The sequence below is a fragment of the Hyla sarda genome, chromosome 2 (genome assembly GCF_029499605.1).
Source record: "Hyla sarda isolate aHylSar1 chromosome 2, aHylSar1.hap1, whole genome shotgun sequence".
Lineage (NCBI taxonomy): Eukaryota > Metazoa > Chordata > Amphibia > Anura > Hylidae > Hyla > Hyla sarda.
In genome coordinates, this window is record NC_079190.1 from 244012623 (window position 1) to 244038041 (window position 25419).

General features: G+C 46.6%; 1 protein-coding gene across 3 annotated transcripts in view; it reads left to right on the forward strand.

Annotated features, from left to right (window-relative positions):
- The window catches only part of LOC130355929 (ras GTPase-activating protein 4-like), a 262095-nt gene that overhangs the window by 138474 nt on the left and 98202 nt on the right, over positions 1 to 25419 (forward strand). For all 3 annotated transcript variants that reach the window (XM_056556793.1, XM_056556794.1, XM_056556795.1), the window contains exon 5: positions 24108 to 24237. In XM_056556793.1, coding sequence (XP_056412768.1) covers positions 24108 to 24237 — 130 coding nt within the window. The remainder of the gene's footprint in view (positions 1 to 24107; positions 24238 to 25419) is intronic.

Below are 25419 nucleotides of genomic sequence, written 5' to 3' on the forward strand. Positions count from 1 at the left end.
AATCATGGAAAAGGATAAAAAATTTAGTTCTCCATGGAAGTGTGATACTGCCTGAAGCAGTTTTTAATGCAGAGGCCCGGATGATCGGGGCAAGTGTCACACTGAGTGGTGGTGTCCTTCCAAATTCCCCTCCTGTGACACACTCTGCATTTTTTCTGCGATCTTCCCTTCTTTCCTGGGGCACCTCACCGGGGACGATCAGGGGCACTGAAGTTCCAGAGGTGCTCTGACCCGCTCCTTGGCGGTCACCAAAGATGAGGGCCTTTAGAACTACCTCTTGAAACTGCGTTATACATGACAACCTGTACCATGTAGACCGCAACTTTTTTGTACCATACCTGTGTTTTGCGCATGGCATCATATGGCTTGAGGACTTGATCAGAGAGATCAACTCCCCCCATATACTGATTGTAGTCCAGAATACAATCAGGCTTGAGGACCAGTCCCGCAGTACCTCGCACGGGGACAAGGGTGCTGCCGTTCCCATGAATTGTGGTGAGCATAAGGACATCCCTCTTGTCCTTATACCTGACCAGCAACAGGTTTTCATGGGAAAAGGCACGGGGGATAGGGGGATAGGAGCATGTAGGACATGGGGCGGAAGGTCTCTTTGATTCTTCCATACTGTCCCACAAGTGACCGTGGATCTGGCGGCTAGGGATGTGAAGAAAGGGATACTAGTATAAAAGTTATCCAGGTAAAGGTAGTAATCTTTATCTAGCAATGGGTGCAAAAGGCCCCAAATGATTTTCTCGCTAACACATTTTGGGGGTTCAATACGGGAATCTCGCCCCTCATACACCATAAACTTGCAAGTGTACCCTGAGGTACTCTCACAAAGTTTATACATCTTCATGCCATACCGCGCTCGCTTGGTTGGGATGTATTGTCGGAAGCTGAGTCTCCCCTTAAAGCTGATGAGAGACTCATCAGGAGCGACCTCCTGCCAAGGGACATAGGCCTCCCAAAATATGGCCCGGGGGGGGGGGGGGGACATGCCGCATTATCAGATTATCAGCATAATGCAAACATTTCCGAAAGAGCGGGGGCTGGTAGAGGACTTCCCCACTCCAGTATTGCCTGACACAGTTTTTTTTTTTTTTATCTAGCCCCATATGCAGCACGAGGCCCCAAAAGGTCCTTATTTCGGCCACATTGACAGCGTACCATCCATTGGGTCTAGCTAAAAATGAGCCTCGGTTTGCAGCGACGAACTGTTGGGCGTACAGGTTTGTCTGGTCAACCATCAGAATGAAAAAGTCATCATTGAAAAAAATACTGAAATAGTCCATTTCAGTGAACGTGACAATGTCAATCTTGATTCCTGAGTCGCCAACAAACTCAGGAATCACAGGCTCGTGGTCCACTGGCTGAGTCCAGACAAGTTCTCTGGTACTGGGCACCAGTGAACTTGGCTGGGGGACTTGACTAGTATGAGCGCCAGGGGGGACTCATACTAGCATGGGACACAGGGTCAGGAGCAGAGGAGGTTTGCGACCTCGCTTGGCGGCGTCTCCGCTGCCTTGGTGGCTCATAATCGGAATATGATGAGAAGGACGAGGAAATAAGGAAGGTGGGGTCTTCACGTCCTCTGTGGCGCTTTCAGAGTCGGAGGCAAGTAAGGCATATGCCATTTCCGCTGAAAACGCCCTGCGGGCCATTTCCCTACTCTAATTCGGGGAAGTGTATAAATATGGGGGGAAAAACTTTATTTGTGTATGTGCTGTGTCTGGTTTGGTGCCAGACTACCTCCCTAACCCGCCCTAACCTAACTAACCCGCCCTAAGAACAAAAATATAAAATAAAACTAAACTAAAAAAAAGAAATCTAAACTTTTATAAAAAATTAAAAAAAAGACTTCAAGCACAACAAACCCTGCGCCAAAAAAAGCATTTACCTAATCAGTGGTGTACGCACTGATTAGTGCTTGGTGGTGGCAGGGGGCGCAGAAGTCAGTGGGGGGGGGGGGGGGGTCTGGCCACTCAGCCCAGAACAGTAGCTGGTGGCATGTACACAGACCCCCACACAAAATACCCGAAATATAAAATAATAAAAAGCTTAACCCGCCTAAACCCCAATAAACCTAAATAAAATGCACCCGTCTAAATCAAACCTCCCCCCCCAAAAAAAACGCTGATCAGTAATAAATCACTGACAGCGGTGGGGCAGGCCGCACACAGAGGTAAATAAAAATTCCGCTATAACCCGGAAAAGCGCCTGCACCACAAAAAAAAATACACTGATCAGTACTACGGGACTGATCAGTGGCGGATGGGCTTTAGCTAACAGTGGCGGATCGCTCTTTTATAGCTAAGAGGGCCCGGCCACATGTTTAGCAAAAAAAAAAAAAAAGGTCTGCGCCCCCCAAAAAAATGCTGGGGGCAGACGCAGCGACCCTGTAGGGCCTGGGTCACGCAGCTAAAGGTGCTGTGGACACCTACAGTTGGTACACTGAAAAAAAAAGGTCTGTGTCCAAAAAAAAGGCAGACCACGGCAGGTAAAGGTGCTACGGACCCGCAGACACCTACAGACTGTTAAAAAAAATTTTTTAACCCCTAATGGTCCCTACCTAATCTAATGCTTTCTCTGACTGCTTTCTGTGGCAAGGGGCCCCAGAAAGGGGGCAAGGGGGCACTTTTTTTAACTTTTTTTTTTCTGAGGGGGAGATGGCAGCACGGAGCTCCGTCCTGCACACCAGATTTCTGTGAAATGGTGGGCAGAACGGAGCAGCATGCTCCTGTACCCACCTCCCCCCTCCTTGTACTGCAGTGATTGGTGTGGTCACTGCGGCCGCTCAATCACTGCTGTACTGGGGGGTGGCAACAGTGCCGCCCCCAGTACTGTACAGATGATGATGATTGGTGGTGTATATTACACCACCGATCATCATCATTATCCGGGTCACACGTGACACAGATGACCCTGAACCGCTCTGGCTGATGGTTAGTATTTACTGACGATCTGCAGCAATCACCGATTTGAGGGATCCTCAGGATCCCCCTCGGCACTCTGCCAGGATGCCTGCTGAATGATTTCAGCAGGCAACCGGCTCCGTCCCCGCCCGACGAGTGGCGGGGAACGGAACCGCAGCAAATCGCCCGTCTGAATTGACCGGCGATTTGCGGCGAACGCCTATTGGGGGGACCTCAGGACCCCCCTGGGCAATATGCCAGGATGCCTGCTGAAGGATATCAGCAGGCATCCCATTCCGGGTCCCCTCCCGATGAGCGGCAGGGGCCAGAGGAACGCAGGGCGTACCCATACGCCCTGAATCCTTAAGGACTCGGAAACAGGTGCGTATGGATACGCCCTGCGTCCTTAAGGGGTTAAACTCCTTAGCAGATAGAAATCTTTACAGTAGCTCTGGTTAATTTTACATATCTTTTGGCAGTGTGTCTACAGTAAATGTAGATAAAGTGAAATTGATGTCTTACTCTACTCTCCTTATTAAAAACACAAGCGCTGACAAATTAGCTGACAAATAAGCATTTGGCCAGCAACTGTTGGAGGTTTATGGGTAACTTAAAGGAAACCTGTTATCACATTTTACCATACATAACGCATGACCAGCAACTTCCTCTGTTAGATGGTGGGGGTGAGACGGGTGAGAGCAGATGGGGGAGAGGGGAACAAGTAACAGAGAAGCATTGAGTCCCCATCCCAAATGTGCATTTTAGGTATATATAAGTGTCACGATGCCGGCTGGCAGGTAGTGGATCCTCTGTGCCAGAGAGGGATTGGCGTGGACCGTGCTAGTGGATCGGTTCTAAGCCACTACTGGTTTTCACCAGAGCCCGCCGCAAAGCGGGATGGTCTTGCTGCGGCGGTAGTGACCAGGTCGTATCCACTAGCAACGGCTCAACCTCTCTGGCTGCTGAAGATAGGCGCGGTACAAGGGAGTAGACAGAAGCAAGGTCGGACGTAGCAGAAGGTCGGGGCAGGCAGCAAGGATCGTAGTCAGGGGCAACGGCAGGAGGTCTGGAACACAGGCTAGGAACACACAAGGAACGCTTTCACTGGCACAATGGCAACAAGATCCGGCAAGGAAGTGCAGGGGAAGTGAGGTGATATAGGGAAGTGCACAGGTGAAGACACTAATTGGAATCACTGCGCCAATCAGCGGCGCAGTGGCCCTTTAAATCGCAAAGACCCGGCGCGCGCGCGCCCTAGGGAGCGGGGCCGCGCGCGCCGGGACAGGACCGAGGGAGAGCGAGTCAGGTACGGGAGCCGGGGTGCGCATCGCGAGCGGGCGCTACCCGCATCGCGAATCGCATCCCGGCTGGCAGCGGAATCGCAGCGCCCCGGGTCAGTGGATCTGACCGGAGCGCTGCAGCGGGGAGAGTGAAGCGAGCGCTCCGGGGAGGAGCGGGGACCCGGAGCGCTCGGCGTAACAGTACCCCCCCCCTTGGGTCTCCCCCTCTTCTTAGAGCCTGAGAACCTGAGGAGCAGACTTTTGTCTAGGATGTTGTCCTCAGGTTCCCAGGATCTCTCTTCAGGACCACAACCCTCCCAGTCCACTAAAAAAAAAGTTTTCCCTCTGACCTTTTTGGAAGCTAAGATCTCTTTGACAGAGAAGATGTCCGAGGAGCCGGAAACAGGAGTGGGAGGAACAGATTTGGGAGAAAAACGGTTGAGGATGAGTGGTTTGAGAAGAGAGACGTGAAAGGCATTAGGGATACGAAGAGAAGGAGGAAGAAGAAGTTTATAAGAGACAGGATTAATTTGACACAAAATTTTGAAAGGACCAAGATAGCGTGGTCCCAACTTGTAGCTAGGGACACGGAAGCGGACATATTTAGCGGAGAGCCATACCTTGTCTCCAGGGGAAAAAACGGGAGGAGCTCTTCTTTTCTTATCCGCGAACTTCTTCATGCGTGATGAAGCCTGTAAGAGAGAATTTTGGGTCTCTCTCCATATGATGGAAAGGTCACGAGAAATTTCATCCACAGCGGGCAGACCAGAGGGCAAGGGGGTAGGGAGGGGGGGAAGAGGGTGACGGCCGTACACCACGAAAAATGGGGATTTGGAGGAAGATTCAGAGACCCTGAAGTTATACGAGAATTCGGCCCATGGAAGGAGATCTGCCCAGTCATCCTGGCGGGAGGAAACAAAATGTCGCAAATAATCACCCAAGATCTGGTTAATTCTTTCTACTTGTCCATTGGACTGGGGATGATATGCAGAAGAAAAATTTAATTTAATCTTGAGTTGTTTACAGAGAGCCCTCCAGAATTTAGACACGAATTGGACGCCTCTATCCGAGACAATCTGCGTAGGCAACCCGTGAAGACGAAAAATGTGTACAAAAAATTGTTTAGCCAACTGAGGCGCAGAAGGAAGACCAGGAAGAGGGATGAAATGTGCCATTTTGGAGAATCGATCAACGACCACCCAAATAACAGTGTTGCCACGGGAAGGGGGTAAATCAGTAATAAAATCCATACCAATCAGAGACCAAGGCTGTTCGGGGACAGGCAGGGGATGAAGAAAACCAGCGGGCTTCTGGCGAGGAGTCTTATCCCGGGCACAGATAGTGCAGGCTCGCACAAAGTCCACAACATCCGTCTCCAGAGTCGGCCACCAATAGAAGCGGGAGATGAGTTTCACAGATTTCTTGATGCCCGCATGACCTGCGAGATGGGAGGAGTGACCCCATTTGAGGATTCCGAGGCGTCGGCGTGGAGAAACAAAGGTCTTTCCTGGAGGAGTTTGCCTGATGGAGGCAGGAGAAGTGGAGATCAGGCAGTCAGGTGGAATGATGTGTTGCGGAGAGAGTTCAACTTCTGAGGCATCCGAGGAACGAGAGAGAGCATCGGCCCTAATGTTCTTATCGGCAGGACGAAAGTGAATCTCAAAATTAAATCGGGCAAAGAACAGAGACCACCGGGCCTGGCGAGGATTCAGCCGTTGGGCAGACTGGAGGTAGGAGAGGTTCTTGTGGTCGGTGTAGATAATAACAGGAAAACTTGATCCCTCCAGCAGATGCCTCCATTCCTCAAGTGCTAATTTAATGGCTAGAAGCTCTCGATCCCCGATGGAGTAGTTCCTCTCCGCTGGAGAGAAGGTCCTAGAGAAAAAACCACAAGTGACAGCATGCCCGGAAGAATTTTTTTGTAGAAGAACAGCTCCAGCTCCCACTGAGGAGGCATCAACCTCCAATAGGAAGGGTTTGGAAGGGTCAGGTCTGGAGAGCACGGGAGCCGAAGAAAAGGCAGACTTGAGTCGTTTAAAGGCGTCTTCTGCTTGAGGAGGCCAAGACTTGGGATCAGCATTTTTTTGGGTTAAAGCCACGATAGGAGCCACAACGGTAGAAAAATGTGGAATAAATTGCCTGTAATAATTGGCGAACCCCAAAAAGCGTTGGATAGCACGGAGTCCGGAGGGGCGTGGCCAATCTAAGACGGCAGAGAGTTTGTCTGGATCCATCTGTAGTCCCTGGCCAGAGACCAAATATCCTAGAAAAGGAAGAGATTGGCATTCAAACAGACATTTCTCAATTTTGGCATAGAGTTGATTGTCACGAAGTCTCTGAAGAACCATACGGACATGCTGGCGGTGTTCTTCTAGATTGGCAGAAAAAATTAGGATATCGTCCAGATATACAACAACACAGGAGTATAACAGATCACGAAAAATTTCATTAACAAAGTCTTGGAAGACGGCAGGGGCGTTGCACAGGCCAAAGGGCATGACCAGATACTCAAAGTGTCCATCTCTGGTGTTAAATGCCGTTTTCCACTCATCCCCCTCTCTGATGCGGATGAGGTTATAGGCGCCTCTTAAGTCCAATTTAGTAAAGATGTGGGCACCTTGGAGGCGATCAAAGAGTTCAGAGATGAGGGGTAAGGGGTAGCGGTTCTTAACCGTGATTTTATTAAGACCGCGGTAGTCAATGCAAGGACGTAGGGAGCCATCTTTTTTGGACACAAAGAAAAATCCGGCTCCGGCAGGAGAGGAGGATTTACGGATAAAGCCCTTTTTTAGATTCTCCTGGACGTATTCAGACATGGCAAGAGTCTCTGGGGCAGAGAGAGGATAAATTCTGCCCCGGGGTGGAGTAGTGCCCGGGAGGAGGTCGATAGGACAATCATAAGGCCTGTGAGGAGGTAGAGTCTCAGCCTGTTTTTTGCAGAAAACATCCGCGAAGTCCATATAGGCCTTAGGGAGACCGGTTACTGGAGGAACCACAGAGTTACGGCAAGGGTTACTGGGAACCGGTTTTAGACAGTTCTTGGAACAAGAGGACCCCCAACTCTTGATCTCCCCAGTGGACCAATCCAGGGTTGGGGAATGAAGTTGAAGCCAGGGAAGTCCAAGGAGAATTTCCGAGGTGCAATTGGGGAGGACCAAAAGTTCAATCCTCTCGTGATGAGATCCGATGCTCATAAGAAGGGGCTCCGTGCGGAAACGTATGGTACAGTCCAATCTTTCATTGTTTACACAATTGATGTAAAGGGGTCTGGCGAGACTGGTCACTGGGATGTTGAACTTGTTGACGAGAGAGGCCAAAATAAAATTTCCTGCAGATCCAGAGTCCAAGAAGGCCACAGTAGAGAAGGAGAAGGCAGAGGCAGACATCCGCACAGGCACAGTAAGACGTGGAGAAGCAGAGTAGACATCAAGGACTGTCTCACCTTTGTGCGGAGTCAGCGTACGTCTTTCCAGGCGGGGAGGACGGATAGGACAATCCCTCAGGAAGTGTTCGGTACTAGCACAGTACAGGCAGAGGTTCTCCATACGGCGTCGTGTCCTCTCTTGAGGTGTCAGGCGAGACCGGTCGACCTGCATAGCCTCCACGGCGGGAGGCACAGGAACAGATTGCAGGGGACCAGAGGAGAGAGGAGCCGAGGAGAAGAAACGCCTCGTGCGAACAGAGTCCATATCTTGGCGGAGTTCCTGACGCCTTTCGGAAAAACGCATGTCAATGCGAGTGGCTAGGTGAATAAGTTCATGTAGATTAGCAGGAATTTCTCGTGCGGCCAGAACATCTTTAATGTTGCTGGATAGGCCTTTTTTAAAGGTCGCGCAGAGGGCCTCATTATTCCAGGATAATTCTGAAGCAAGAGTACGGAATTGTACGGCATACTCGCCAACGGAAGAATTACCCTGGACCAGGTTCAACAGGGCAGTCTCAGCAGAAGAGGCTCGGGCAGGTTCCTCAAAGACACTTCGGATTTCCGAGAAGAAGGAGTGTACAGAGGCAGTGACGGGGTCATTGCGGTCCCAGAGCGGTGTGGCCCAAGACAGGGCTTTTCCAGACAGAAGGCTGACTACGAAAGCCACCTTAGACCTTTCAGTGGGAAACAGGTCCGACATCATCTCCAGATGCAGGGAACATTGGGAAAGAAAGCCACGGCAAAACTTAGAGTCCCCATCAAATTTATCCGGCAAGGATAGGCGTAGACCAGGAGCGGCCACTCGCTGCGGAGGAGGTGCAGGAGCCGGTGGAGGAGATGACTGCTGAAGCTGTGGTAGTAACTGCTGTAGCATAACGGTCAGTTGAGACAGCTGTTGGCCTTGTTGCGCTATCTGTTGTGACTGCTGGGCGACCACCGTGGTAAGGTCAGCGACAACTGGCAGAGGAACTTCAGCGGGATCCATGGCCGGATCTACTGTCACGATGCCGGCTGGCAGGTAGTGGATCCTCTGTGCCAGAGAGGGATTGGCGTGGACCGTGCTAGTGGATCGGTTCTAAGCCACTACTGGTTTTCACCAGAGCCCGCCGCAAAGCGGGATGGTCTTGCTGCGGCGGTAGTGACCAGGTCGTATCCACTAGCAACGGCTCAACCTCTCTGGCTGCTGAAGATAGGCGCGGTACAAGGGAGTAGACAGAAGCAAGGTCGGACGTAGCAGAAGGTCGGGGCAGGCAGCAAGGATCGTAGTCAGGGGCAACGGCAGGAGGTCTGGAACACAGGCTAGGAACACACAAGGAACGCTTTCACTGGCACAATGGCAACAAGATCCGGCAAGGAAGTGCAGGGGAAGTGAGGTGATATAGGGAAGTGCACAGGTGAAGACACTAATTGGAATCACTGCGCCAATCAGCGGCGCAGTGGCCCTTTAAATCGCAAAGACCCGGCGCGCGCGCGCCCTAGGGAGCGGGGCCGCGCGCGCCGGGACAGGACCGAGGGAGAGCGAGTCAGGTACGGGAGCCGGGGTGCGCATCGCGAGCGGGCGCTACCCGCATCGCGAATCGCATCCCGGCTGGCAGCGGAATCGCAGCGCCCCGGGTCAGTGGATCTGACCGGAGCGCTGCAGCGGGGAGAGTGAAGCGAGCGCTCCGGGGAGGAGCGGGGACCCGGAGCGCTCGGCGTAACAATAAGTACTAGCTGAGTACCCGGCGTTGCCTGGTTTTTCCTTCCTAATCCCTGTCGGGCAGGAAAATAAACAAAGGAGGAAGCTTTTGACTTCATATCCAGTCCTCATATATTCTTGTCATATCCCAACCTCATATCCCGACCTCCTATTTCGACCTCCTGTTCCGACCTCCTACAACATCCTCTTATCCCGTCCTCCTATCCCGACCTCCTATCCCGACTTCCTATCCCATCCTCCTATCCCGTCCTCCTATTCCGTCCTCTTATCTCGATCTCCTATCCTTATCTCCAATCCCATCCTCCTATCCGGTCCTCCTATCCCGTCCTCCTATCTCGACCTCCTATCCCGACCTCCTATCCCGTCCTCCAATCTCGGATGGGCTTTAGCTAACAGTGGCGGATCGCTCTTTTATAGCTAAGAGGGCCCGGCCACATGTTTAGCAAAAAAAAAAAAAAAGGTCTGCGCCCCCCCAAAAAAATGCTGGGGGCAGACGCAGCGACCCTGTAGGGCCTGGGTCACGCAGCTAAAGGTGCTATGGACACCTACAGTTGGTACACTGAAAAAAAAGGTCTGTGTCCAAAAAAAAGGCAGACCACGGCAGGTAAAGGTGCTACGGACCCGCAGACACCTACAGACTGTTAAAAAATTTTTTTAACCCCTAATGGTCCCTACCTAATCTAATGCTTTCTCTGACTGCTTTCTGTGGCAAGGGGCCCCAGAAAGGGGGCAAGGGGGCACTTTTTTTAACTTTTTTTTTCTGAGGGGGAGATGGCAGCACGGAGCTCCGTCCTGCACACCAGATTTCTGTGAAATGGTGGGCAGAACGGAGCAGCATGCTCCTGTACCCACCTCCCCCCTCCTTGTACTGCAGTGATTGGTGTGGTCACTGCGGCCGCTCAATCACTGCTGTACTGGGGGGTGGCAACAGTGCCGCCCCCAGTACTGTACAGATGATGATGATTGGTGGTGTATATTACACCACTGATCATCATCATTATCCGGGTCACACGTGACACAGATGACCCTGAACCGCTCTGGCTGATGGTTAGTATTTACTGGCGATCTGCAGCAATCACCGATTTGAGGGATCCTCAGGATCCCCCTCGGCACTCTGCCAGGATGCCTGCTGAATGATTTCAGCAGGCAACCGGCTCCGTCCCCGCCCGACGAGTGGCGGGGAACGGAACCGCAGCAAATCGCCCGTCTGAATTGACCGGCGATTTGCGGCGAACGCCTATTGGGGGGACCTCAGGACCCCCCTGGGCAATATGCCAGGATGCCTGCTGAAGGATATCAGCAGGCATCCCATTCCGGGTCCCCTCCCGATGAGCGGCAGGGGCCAGAGGAACGCAGGGCGTACCCATACGCCCTGAATCCTTAAGGACTCGGAAACAGGTGCGTATGGATACGCCCTGCGTCCTTAAGGGGTTAAACTCCTTAGCAGATAGAAATCTTTACAGTAGCTCTGGTTAATTTTACATATCTTTTGGCAGTGTGTCTACAGTAAATGTAGATAAAGTGAAATTGATGTCTTACTCTACTCTCCTTATTAAAAACACAAGCGCTGACAAATTAGCTGACAAATAAGCATTTGGCCAGCAACTGTTGGAGGTTTATGGGTAACTTAAAGGAAACCTGTTATCACATTTTACCATACATAACGCATGACCAGCAACTTCCTCTGTTAGATGGTGGGGGTGAGACGGGGGAGAGCAGATGGGGGAGAGGGGAACAAGTAACAGAGAAGCATTGAGTCCCCATCCCAAATGTGCATTTTAGGTATATATAAGTACTAGCTGAGTACCCGGCGTTGCCTGGTTTTTCCTTCCTAATCCCTGTCGGGCAGGAAAATAAACAAAGGAGGAAGCTTTTGACTTCATATCCAGTCCTCATATATTCTTGTCATATCCCAACCTCATATCCCGACCTCCTATTTCGACCTCCTGTTCCGACCTCCTATAACATCCTCTTATCCCGTCCTCCTATCCCGACCTCCTATCCCGACTTCCTATCCCGTCCTCCTATCCCGTCCTCCTATTCCGTCCTCTTATCTCGATCTCCTATCCTTATCTCCAATCCCATCCTCCTATCCGGTCCTCCTATCCCGTCCTCCTATCTCGACCTCCTATCCCGACCTCCTATCCCGTCCTCCAATCTCGGTTGGGCTTTAGCTAACAGTGGCGGATCGCTCTTTTATAGCTAAGAGGGCCCGGCCACATGTTTAGCAAAAAAAAAAAAAAAGGTCTGCGCCCCCCCCAAAAAAATGCTGGGGGCAGACGCAGCGACCCTGTAGGGCCTGGGTCACGCAGCTAAAGGTGCTGTGGACACCTACAGTTGGTACACTGAAAAAAAAGGTCTGTGTCCAAAAAAAAGGCAGACCACGGCAGGTAAAGGTGCTACGGACCCGCAGACACCTACAGACTGTTAAAAAAAAAATTTTAACCCCTAATGGTCCCTACCTAATCTAATGCTTTCTCTGACTGCTTTCTGTGGCAAGGGGCCCCAGAAAGGGGGCAAGGGGGCACTTTTTTAAACTTTTTTTTTCTGAGGGGGAGATGGCAGCACGGAGCTCCGTCCTGCACACCAGATTTCTGTGAAATGGTGGGCAGAACGGAGCAGCATGCTCCTGTACCCACCTCCCCCCTCCTTGTACTGCAGTGATTGGTGTGGTCACTGCGGCCGCTCAATCACTGCTGTACTGGGGGGTGGCAACAGTGCCGCCCCCAGTACTGTACAGATGATGATGATTGGTGGTGTATATTACACCACCGATCATCATCATTATCCGGGTCACACGTGACACAGATGACCCTGAACCGCTCTGGCTGATGGTTAGTATTTACTGGCGATCTGCAGCAATCACCGATTTGAGGGATCCTCAGGATCCCCCTCGGCACTCTGCCAGGATGCCTGCTGAATGATTTCAGCAGGCAACCGGCTCCGTCCCCGCCCGACGAGTGGCGGGGAACGGAACCGCAGCAAATCGCCCGTCTGAATTGACCGGCGATTTGCGGCGATCGCCTATTGGGGGGACCTCAGGACCCCCCTGGGCAATATGCCAGGATGCCTGCTGAAGGATATCAGCAGGCATCCCATTCCGGGTCCCCTCCCTATGAGCGGCAGGGGCCAGAGGAACGCAGGGCGTACCCATACGCCCTGAATCCTTAAGGACTCGGAAACAGGTGCGTATGGATACGCCCTGCGTCCTTAAGGGGTTAAACTCCTTAGCAGATAGAAATCTTTACAGTAGCTCTGGTTAATTTTACATATCTTTTGGCAGTGTGTCTACAGTAAATGTAGATAAAGTGAAATTGATGTCTTACTCTACTCTCCTTATTAAAAACACAAGCGCTGACAAATTAGCTGACAAATAAGCATTTGGCCAGCAACTGTTGGAGGTTTATGGGTAACTTAAAGGAAACCTGTTATCACATTTTACCATACATAACGCATGACCAGCAACTTCCTCTGTTAGATGGTGGGGGTGAGACGGGGGAGAGCAGATGGGGGAGAGGGGAACAAGTAACAGAGAAGCATTGAGTCCCCATCCCAAATGTGCATTTTAGGTATATATAAGTACTAGCTGAGTACCCGGCGTTGCCTGGTTTTTCCTTCCTAATCCCTGTCGGGCAGGAAAATAAACAAAGGAGGAAGCTTTTGACTTCATATCCAGTCCTCATATATTCTTGTCATATCCCAACCTCATATCCCGACCTCCTATTTCGACCTCCTGTTCCGACCTCCTATAACATCCTCTTATCCCGTCCTCCTATCCCGACCTCCTATCCCGACTTCCTATCCCGTCCTCCTATCCCGTCCTCCTATTCCGTCCTCTTATCTCGATCTCCTATCCTTATCTCCAATCCCATCCTCCTATCCGGTCCTCCTATCCCGTCCTCCTATCTCGACCTCCTATCCCGACCTCCTATCCCGTCCTCCAATATCGAGCTCCTATCCCGACCTCCTTTCCCATCCTTATTTTTCGACCTCCTATCCCGACCTCCTATCCCGACCTCCTATCCCGATGTCCTTTCCTGTCCTCCTTTCCCGTCCTCATATCTCGACCTCCAATCTCGACCTCCTATCTTGACCTCCTATCCCATCCTCCTATCTCGACCTCCTATCTCGACCTCCTATCCCATCCTCCTATCCCATCCTCCTATCCCGACCTCCTATCCCATCCTCATATCTCGACTTCCTATCTCGCCCTCCTATCTCGACCTCCTATCCTGACCTCCTATCCCAACCTCTTATCCCGACCTCCTTTCCTGTCCTCCTTTCCCGTCCTCATATCTCGACCTCCTATCTCGACCTCCTATCCCATCCCGCTATCTCGACCTCCTATCTCGACCTCCTATCCCGACCTCCTATCCCGTCCTCCTATCCCGTCCTCCTATCCCGACCTCCTTTCCCGTCCTCCTATCCCGACCTCCCACCCCGTCCTCATATCCCGACCAGTAATATGTGTACCAGGTATTGAAATATCTCCAGCCGTACGGAAGTTATTTGGGAACATACATTTCCCATTGATTTGCATGGGACTTTAAACAAACAACAACACACAACATAGCAAGATTATCTATATATATAAAACTCAACGTGTGTGTGTGTGTGTGTGTATGTATGTGTGTATATATGTATGTATGTTCCACAAAAACTTCCAAACGGCTAAAGATATTAACATGAAACTTGGCACACATGTTACTTATATGTCAACAACAAATATAGGATAGGTAATTTAACCCTTACTCACCCCCATTTGCCAGGGACGGGGTTTTTGTTTAAAGTCCCATACAAGTCTATGGGAAATATATGTTACTGCATAAACTCCAAACGGCTGGAGATATTTCAATAATACTTGGTAACATGTTACTTATATTTCCACTTAAAATATAGGATAGTTAATTTAACCCTTAACTACCCCCATTTGTGAGGGTCGGGGTTTTTGTTTAAAGTCCCATGCAAATCAATGGGAAATGTATGTTCCTACATAACTTCCGTACGGCAGGAGATATTTAAATACCTGGTACACATATAACGGGTCGGGATATGAGGCCGGGATAGGAGGCTGGGATAGGAGGTCGGGATAGGAGGTCGGGATAGGAGGTCGAGATAGGAGGTCGAGATAGGAGGATGGGATAGGAGGTCGGGATAGGAGGTCGGGATAGGAGGTCGAGATAGGAGGTCGAGATAGGAGGATGGGATAGGAGGTCGGTATATGAGGACGGGATAGGACGGGATAGGAGAATGGTATAGGAGGACGGGATAGAAGGTCGGGATAGGAGGTCGAGATAGGAGGTCGAGATAGGAGGTTGAGATAGGAGGACAGGATATGAGGACGGGATAGGAGGACGGTATAAGAGGTCGGGATAGGAGGTCGAGATAGGAGGATGGGATAGGAGGTTGGGATAGGAGGACGGGATATGGGGTTGGGCTATGACAACAATATATGAGGACTGGATATGAAGTCAAAAGCTTCCTCCTTTGTTTATTTTCCTCCCCAACAAGGATTAGAAAGGAAAAATCGGGCAATGCCGGATTCTCAGCTAGTTGCATATAAAAGTCCCCTATGGGGACTTAAAAAGTGTAAAATAAAAAATAAAAAAAAGTTTCAAAAGTTATACAATTCCCCCTAATAAAAAAAAAAATCAAATCCCCCTTATTTTCCCATTTTACAAAAAAAAAAAAAAACTAAAACATTTACATGTTTGGTTTTGCTGTGTGCGAAAATGTCCAAACTATTAAAATATAATGTGTATGATCTTGCACGTTAAACAGCGTAATTGTAAAAAAAAAAACACACACACCAAAACGACAGATTTTTAATCACACCATATATCAGAAAAAAATTATTAAAAAGCGATCAAAAAGTCCCAATAATGGAACTGATGAAAACTACAGATCACGGCGCAAACAAATGAGCCCTCATGCATCCCTGTATAGGGAAAACAAAAAAAAAAGATATAGGGGCAGAAAATGACAGTTTTATGCTTACTAATTTTGTTTAAAAAGTTAGCATAGTACAGTAATGGAAAAACTATATAAATTGGGTATCATTTTAATAGCATTGACCTACAGAATAAATATATTATATCATTTATACCATAAAGTGCAATGTGTAAAAACCAACCCCCCCCCCCCCCCTCGTGATGTCATGGTCACGCCCCCTCAATGCAAGTGAATTGGAGGGTGCTTGAAAACCCAGTTCGGAACATTTACTTCCGAAAGCTGCTCAGTGGAGTACTCCTTTAAGTAAGATAGCAGCACAGAGGTCCTCTCTGTTCTTTACTGTACACACAGTCTCCTCCAGACTATGGTATCTTCTAGCTTATAAATTGGAAGTCTCACTGAGCTGTCAAGAAAGTGATTCCTTACTTCTGCTGACTCCAGTCTGACTCCAGTCTCCTTTACTTAAAGGGACAAAGCTTCATTCCTACTTACAGGGGAAATGCTTTAATTTTCTTTTTAAATTATATATGCTAATTTATGGGGTTTTCTATGTGGTGATTATTTTTGTTAAATAATTGGGCCTGGGTTTGCATTATAGTAGATAAAGGCATTATTTATGAAGTTGGTCTATATAAATAGAGAATATTAGGTAATGAAATAATTTTGACTATTGTATTTTGTTACTGCAGTCCACAAAAGGTGATATATATATATATATATATATATATATATATTTTTTTTTTATATATATATATATATATATATATATATATATATATATATATATTTTATATCTAATACTTTATTGTTACTGTTGTATGACAGGTTAAAATAATTAGAAGGAAGTGTTTGGGAATGTATAGTTGTAAACTGGATTTCTAAATTAATAAATCCACATTCTGCCAATAAATCAAACAGATGAGTTTACAGATTAGGTGGCATGTTTATTGACATCACACTTACAACTTTTTAAAACTAGTCAACATGATCGTGAAAGAATGTGCAAGAAAGGTTTACAGGTGAAAGAACTTAAACTGCCTTCACAAAATTCCGAAAGCAATCCTATTATACAGGGTGGGCCATTTTATTTATATGGATACACCTTAATAAAATCGGAATGGTTGGTGATATTAACTTTCTGTTTGTGGCACATTAGTATATGTGGGGGGGGACGGGGACTTTTCAAGATGGGTGGTGACCATGGTGGCCATTTTGAAGTCAGCCATTTTGAATCCAACTTTTGTTTTTTCAATAGGAAGAGGGTCATGTGACACATGAAACTTATTGGAAATTTCACAAGAAAAACAAACAATGATGTGCTTGGTTTTAAGGTAACGTTATTCTTTCATGAGTTATTTACAAGTTTCTGACCACTTATAAAACGTGTTTAATGTGCTGCCCATTGTGTTGGATTGTCAATGCAACCCTCTTCTCCCACTCTTCACACACGGATAGCAACACCGTAGGAGAAATGCTAGCACAGACTTCCAGTATCCATAGTTTCAGGTGCTGCACATCTCGTATCTACACAGCATAGACAATTGCCTTCAGATGACCCTAAAGATAAACGTCTAAGGGGGTCAGATCGGGAGACCTTGGGGGCCATTCAACTGGCCCACAACGACCAATCCACTTTCCAGGAAACTGTTCATCTAGGAATGCTCGGACCTAACACCCATAATGTGGTGGTGCACCACCTTGCTGGAAAAACTCAGGGAACGTGCCAGGTCCGAGCATTCCTAGATGAACAGTTTCCTGGAAAGTGGATTGGTCGTCGTGGACCAGTTGAATGGCCCCCAAGGTCTCCCGATCTGACCCCCTTAGACTTTTATCTTTGAAGTTATCTTAAGGCAATTGTCTATGCTGTGAAGATACGAGATGTGCAGCACCTGAAACTACGGATACTGGAAGCCTGTGCTAGCATTTCTCCTGCAGTGTTGCTATCAGTGTGTGAAGCGTGGGAGGAGAGGGTTGCATTGACAATCCAACACAATGGACAGCACATTAAACACATTAAACTTGTAAATAAACTAGTTTTTCTTGTGAAATTCCCAATAAGTTTGATGTGTCACATGACCCTCTTCCCATTGAAAAAACAAAAGTTGGATTCAAAATGGCCAACTTCAAAATGGCTGCCATGGTCACCACCCATCTTGAAAAGTTTCCCCCCTCACATATACTAATGTGCCACAAACAGGAAGTTAATATCACCAACCATTCCCATTTTATTAAGGTGTGTCCATATAAATGGCCCACCCTGTATACCTGAATTGGTTGGTTTATTGTTCATTAGGCCTTACCACTAACTTCAAAAGTGATGTAAAGTTCTTGTAGCTGAATGAATGCAACTTCCTGGAGCCATATACATACATTCAGTGAATGTAAGATGATATAGCAGCAATGGAAAAGGCAATGAGGTGATCTGTCTGAACACATTTAGAAATAAATTTTATTTATTAGCACAAATTCAGCTGTCAGATATACTAAATGATATAAAATTCCACATTATTTCAACCTGTTGTTAGACCAGTTATTTCTTTATATAGCCACTATCTAGATTGTGTAGTTTGCTCTTGATAATTTTGTTGAAATATTGATAAAATTACCAAAAACACATCTGCAGATGACTAAAGTAAATATGGATTGAATACCCAAATCATAAATCTCACAGACTTATATAAACTTTACAGATACTTTGTATAAGTACGGTACATAGAAAGCATATATATGTACATAGAAAGCATATAAACATATACAGTGGTCCCTCAACATACGATGGTAATTCGTTCCAAACGACCCATCGTTTGTCGAATCCATCGTATGTTGAGGGATCCGTGCAATGTAAAGTATAGGAAGCTGTACTCACCTGTCCCCGTCGCTCCGGACCAGGTCCTCACCGCTCCCGATGCTGTCCCAGGGGCTCCCAATGCTGTCCCGCTGCTCCGGTGTCTTCTTCGCGATCCGCCGGCTTCTTCCGCATCTTCTGTAGGGTCCGGGCCTCGCTTTCTGGTGACGTTATTACGCTGCTGCGCCGGCGCGGCGTGCGGAGTGACGTAATAACGACGCCGGAAAGTGAGGCCCGGACCCTGGAGAAGATGCACAAGACACCGGAGGATCGCAAAGTGGACCCGGAGCAGCGGGAATAGGTGAGCGAACCTGCCCGGGATGCTTAAACTACTATCCGGCAGCAGCTTAAGCATTTTGCGCTGTCGGATAGCAGTTAATGCGATGGCCCCGACATATAAAAGCATCGTATGTCGATGCTGACATCGACATGCTATGGCCTCTGAGAGGCCATCGTATGTCAATTTTATCATGTCGGGGCCATCGTAGGTCGGGGGGTTACAGTATATACATTTATATATATATATGTGTGTATATATATATATATATATATATATATATATATATATATATATACATATATGTGTATAATCATCTGTAGTTGCAGTATCTTGTAATACATTTTTTATTGGACTAACAAGATTTTGTAGAGACAAGCATTCGGGATTCCTCCCTTCCCTTTATCAAGTCATAAGCATTGAAATGCTTATGACTTGATAAAGGGAGGAATCCCGAAAGCTTGTCTCTACAAAATCTTGTTAGTCCAATAAAAAAGATATTACAAGATACTGCAACTACAGATGATTTTGCTTTTTGCATCACTGGACTAATACGGCTACCCCTAACGACTCTATATGTGTATAGATATATATGTATATACAGATATATATATATGTGTGTGTGTACACATAAACCAAGATCATACCAGGGTCTTATGTAGTACACTTTGGCAATAATATATTAATAAAAAAATAAATAAATATATATATATATATATATATATATATGTATATAAACTTACATACAGCATAAATACATGTACATGAAAAGCAACAAATCAATTAATAGTTTTTAGAATGTTTGGATAAGTTTTGGTATTGATACAAATTTGGCAGTTTAATTTTTTTGTGCTCTTTTTCAACCCAAACCATCATGACATAAGCAACTGTTTTTATGATACAATTATGACTATATATATTAAAGGGGTACACCACTGCCTAGTGTTCGGAGCAAAATTTTACAAATGCTTAGAGCTGGCGCAGGGGGCAGGGGACATCACAGTCCCACTCCCTCGTGACGTCACCGCCCCTCAATGCAAGTCTACGGGAGGGAGCGTGGCGGCTTTCAAGCCCCCTTCCATAGACTTGCATTGAGGGAGCAGGGAGTGCCGTTACAAGGGTGCAGGGTCATGACGTTGCATGTCCACAGTGCCGCCTCTAAGCGTTCGTGACATTTTGTTCCGAACCCTGTGCAGCAGAGTACCCCTTTCAGTCAGAACTGAAGATAATGTGGTACATTTACTAAAACATTTGCACCTGTAAACATAGCGCAAATGAGCAATGTAAACAGAGAATTTGAGTTGATTGCATTTATTATGTGACTTTTGGCAGGTGCATGTGGTGGTTACACACGGTGAGAATTCTGTCGAATAACAAATTTGTGGCTGCTACTGCTGTCAAATATAGATTTTTTGATACTAAGAAAATTTGCCCCTGCCTTTAGAAACATTATACTGGCATATTGTAGATAGAATGATCTGTGGTAAACAAAACAAACAAAAAGAAAACACTCTTCAAAAAAATGAAACAAGTAGTGTCTACAACTTTAAAGGCTACAAAACCTTGCCTGGAGAACATTCTTTTGTCAAAGGGATTTTTTTCCCATTACATTTGTCATTTTCTGTGCTTAGAACTCTGTTCAGTGAAGTTAATAATTGGTAGGCATACATTAGTTTTGGAGGTAGATTTTAGATTACCGAAGTACTGCAGGCAAAGCACTTTTGCACCATTTACCATCTGGCATACTCACGTCAGCTCAGTTTGTCTATCACATGATGCCCATAATGTTCTACAGTCCTTGTAAATTAGAAATCCAACGAGAAAGAAGAAAAAGTCCCAATTAGTATCGGGAAGTAGAAACTTTATATGGTTTAGAAGTCAAATACAAATGTTTTACTTAAGAGACAGAAAATAAAATACTTTTTAATAATCTGCATGTTCTAAACAAGGGTGCTGGTGGATTTAATTTCATATGCGCTGCTCAAAAAAATGGGAACACTTAAACAACACAATGTAACTCCAAGTCAATCACACTTCTGTAAAATCACACTATCCACTCAGGAAGCAACACTGATTGACAATCAATTTCACATGCTGTTGTGCAAATGGAACAGACAACAGGTGGAAATGGTAGGCATATAGCAAGACACCCCCAATAAAGGAGTGGTTCTGCAGGTGGTGACCACAGACCATTTCTCAGATCCTATGCTTCCTGGCTGATGTTTTGGTTTCTTTTGAATGCTGGCAGTGCTTTCACTCTAGTGGTATCATGAGACAGAGTCTACAACCCACACAAGTGGCTCAGGATGTTTAGCCCTGTGCTCTTCACAGATGAAAGCAGGTTCACACTGAGCACATGTAACAGAGTCTGGAGACGCTGTGGAGAATGTTCTGCTGCTTGCAACATCCTCCAGCATGACTGGTTTGGTGGTGGGTCAGTAATGGAGTAGGGTGGCATTTCTGTGGGGGGCCTCACAGCCCTCCAAGTGCTTGCCAGAGGTTTCCTGACTGCCATTAAGTACTGAGATGAGATCCTCAGACCCCTTGTGAGACCATATGCTGGTGCGGTTGGCCCTGGGTTCCTCCTAATGCAAGACAATTCTAGACCTCATGTGGCTGGAGTGTGTCAGCAGTTCCTGCAAGGGGAAGGCATTGATGCTATGGACTGGTCCGTCCATTCCCCAGACCTGAATCCGATTGAGCACATCTGGGACATCATATCTCGCTCCATCCACCAACGCTATGTTGCACCACAGACTGTCCAGGAGTTAACGGATGCTTTAGTCCAGCTCAGGAGACCATCCCACACCTCATCAGGAGCATGCCCAGGCATTGTAGGGAGGTGATACGGGCACGTGGAGGCCACACACACTACTGAGCATCATTTTGACTTGTTTTAAGGACATTACATCAAAGTTTGATCAGCCTGTAGTGTGGTTTTCCACTGTGATTTTGAGTGTGACTCCATATCCAGACCTCCATGGGTTGATAAATTAGATTTCCCTTGATAATTTTTGTGTGATTTTGTTGTCAGCACATTCAACTATGTAAAGAGGAAAGTATTTAATATGATTAGTTCATTCATTCAGATCTAGGATGTGTTATCTTAGTGTTCCCTTTATTTTTTGAGCAGTGTAGATACCTGATGAAAACAAAATTGTCAAAAATAGTGTTACATTAATGTCTGATTAAAAGGGTCATTACATTCACTGCTCATTGTTTCCCCACTATAAAAGAAGCTTAAATTAAAATAACAAATTTGATCAGTGAAAGGGGTACTCCGATGGAAAACTTTTTTTTTTATATCAACTGGTGCCAGAAAGTTAAACAGATTTGTAAATTACTTCTATTAAAAAATCTTAATCCTTCCAGTACTTATTAGCTGCTGAATTCTACAGAGGAAATTATTTTCTTTTTGGAACACAGAGCTCTTTGCTGAATCACGAGCACAGTGCTCTCGGCCAGTGGTGTTGCGACCCGGGTGCGGGGGGTGCGGAGCGCACCTGATGACACCAGCCTGGAGGGGTGACACCACGGCCGGCAGCACCCCCCCACATCTGCACACCGTCACTCAACTCAGCCGGTATTTGCAGCATCCCCAGACAGAAGAGCGCTTCTTTCATGACCTGCAGGCTGCCGCACTCCAGTTTCAGCCCCCGACACAATCCTATCCCCCAGCCCCAGGAAGCTGCCTCTTTAAGACCTGCAATGCTTTCTGGGAACAGAAGTGCCGTGCGCACGTCTGCTCCCTCCCCCGGCGTGTCCCTGCCTCATGGGCTCCGCGTCTTCTGAGGATTCATGGGTGATAAATTCCTCCCCAACCCCCGGACATTCCTGGACCTGGAGCCGCCCAGGGAGAGGAGAAAGTGAAGACAAGAGGCTGGTGAGACCTCTCTGCAAAACTGTGTATTTCATGCAGTGTTTCCCAACCAGGGTGCCTCCAGCTGTTGCAAAACTATTACTCCCAGCATGCCCAGACAGCCTTTTGCTGTCAGGGCATGCTGGGAGTTGTAGTTTTGCAACAGCTGGAAGCACCCTGGTTGGGAAACACTGATTTAATGTTTTAATGTAACAGGGAGAAAGGGGGTGCTGAGAGGCTCTGGGGGGTGCCATTGCCAGGAGGATGATCCTCCTTATGTATGATGGGGGTGCTACTGATGAATGATGGGGGTGCTGCACCCCCATCATCCATCAGCAGGATCATCCTCCTGTGAGTAGCACCCCCATCATCCATCAGCAGGATCATCCTCCTGGATGATGGGGGTGCATAAGGAAAGACTATAGAGAAGTCACGTGTAGTCACTGATATTATTGTGTATTTTCCTCATTATGTCCCATCAGAGCTGTAGTCACTTGTAAGTTCTGCAGTTGTGATGAGTAAAACTACAACTCCCAGCCAGGGCTGGTGCAAGGATTTCTGCCTACACAAGCAAAGCTCCATTTTGAGAATCTCAGTGGGCCGCAGCAATAAAACCAGAGAGGGTGGAGTGGTGGCAGTGACCTCTGCTGTGCGGCGGCGGGGCGCACAGGTGGGGCTCTTAGTATAAAAAAAGTCTTCATTTTTCCGCCCCCATCAGCTGCGAGTCCATGCGCCCTCAAGCGGACGCATGATTTGCCTTATGACAGCACCGGGCCTGCTCCCAGCATAACCTCACTTCTGCTTAGGTCATACTGGGAGCTGTAGTTTTAATTGGTGAAACTTTTTTTAGCGCTTTCCCATTCTTTGGCAATTGGTATATTTGATTATTATACTGGAATTTCTCACAAAGCGCTACATCAGTGGCTCACAACAGGCTAAAAACTTACTGGGGGGGTAGGTATGGGGTGACACCATTTTATATCGCACCAGGTGACACCAACCTTAGCAACGCCACTGCTCTCGGCTGACAACTCTGTCCATTTTAAGAACTGTCCAGAGTAGGAGAAAATCCCCATAGCAAACATATGCTGCTCTGGACAGTTCCTAAAATGGACAGATGTCAGCAGAGAACACTGTGCTCGTGATGTCAGCAGAGAGCATTGTGTTCCAAAAATAAAAGAATTTCCTCTGTAGTATTCAGCAGCTAATAAGTCCAAGAAGGATTAAGATTTTTTAATAGAAGTAACTTACAAATCTGTTTAACTTTCTGGCACCATGGTCTTCTGTTTTCACTGCTTGGCTGTATAACTGTCACAGTCAAGCAAGCAAGCACATAAGAGTACCATACTAAACCACCAATGGGAAAACCTAAATATGTTTAAAAGCACAGGGATCCTGGAGATACAAAAGGTTGGTTGGGGTCACATGGGCAGAACTGAAGCACTGCTTACTTCACAAAGTGCAATGAGGAAAATGAATAGAGGAACTGATGCCAGAAAAAAATTGTATGTTTATTATTGGATATACTGTTTTATTATTGGATATACTGAAATTACTGATGGTAGTAGGTTACATGACTTTTGAGGGGGAAAAAAAGTTATTTTAATCTTAAAGTCCTCTTTATGGTCAAGAAGAGTCCTTTTTATTCAATAAGCAAGCTTAAGTAAAATTATATAAAACTGGATTTATACTATTGATTATTTGTAGGAAAAGCACAAAACTAGTTCTATACTATCAGTATTTTGTGTATTCTGTTTTATAGTCCACCAGCTGGATACTCTCATTACAGAAACTATTTCAATTTGTAAAAAAAAATATCATATAGAGGTTATTATAAATGCTATAACATTTTTCCTTAGGATTTAACGGGTGGTTGAATTTATCGGAAATTGATCCTGATGAAGAAGTTCAAGGGGAAATCCACCTAAAGATTGAAATATTTGGCAGTGATTTGTCAAGAAAACTGCGCTGTATAGTTTGTGAGGCAAGGTACGATTGTGAGATAGAGATATTTTTCATGGTTTTTTTCTTTATTTTTTTATATTTATTGTGTTACTTCATGTGATTTTAAGACAGTTAGTTCTTAAAAGGGTCCAACTTCTGGGAACCCCCTGTAAACTTAAGAATGTAGCCCCAAGTTGATCTGTTGGAGATAGCCCTGCTTTGTACTTGGCTCCAGTAACCCCATAGACTGTGAATGGAGTAGCGTTGAGCGGCATAGGCCATATTCAAATTCGCGAATATTCGCGAATATATGGACGAATATTCGCCATATTCGTAATATTCTCGTTTTATTTTTCGCATATGCGAATATTCGTGCATGCGAAAATTAACATACGCGAAAATTAGTATATACAGGAATTAACATGAGCGAAAATTCGCATATGCGAAAATTAGCATACGCGAATTTTCGCATATGCGAATTTTCGCACGCCAGTCTCACACAGTTGTATTACAGCCTTCTTTACACCACACAAGCTGGAAGCAGAGAGGGATGATCACTGTGATGTGTACTGTGAAGAAAAAAAAAAAAAACGAATATTCGTAATTACGAATATATAGCGCTATATTCGCGAAATTCGCGAATTCGCGAATATGCGATATTCGCGAATAATATTCGAATTGCGAATATTCGCGAGCAACACTAGAATGGAGTAGAGGTGTGCATTATCCACTCGCCACTTCATTCGAAACAAATACTTTGGGCCGCAGAACTGAGATCACAGGGCTTCTGAGCAGTCCTTCACCCACAATCTGACACTTATTCCCTATCCTGTGAATATGTGGTTAAACTCATAATGGACTACCCCTATAATTCAAATCAGTCATCTTCTGGTTACAATAATATATTTGTATATTGCTACTGCTATTCCAAAACGGAGGCAGCCCTAAACTTAAAGGGGTATATCAACTGGCTCCAGAATGTTAAACAGATTTCTAAATTACTTCTATAAAAAAAATCTTAATCCTTTCAATAATTATCAGCTGCTGAAGTTGAGTTGTTGTTTTCTGTCTGGCAACAGTGCTCTCTGCTGACATCTCTGCTGGTCTCGGGAACTGCACAGAGTAGAATGGGTTTGCTATGGGGCTTTGCTTCTAAACTGGGTGGTTCCTGAGACACGTGTTATCAGAGAGAACTTAGACAGAAAAGAACAACTCAACTTCAGAAGC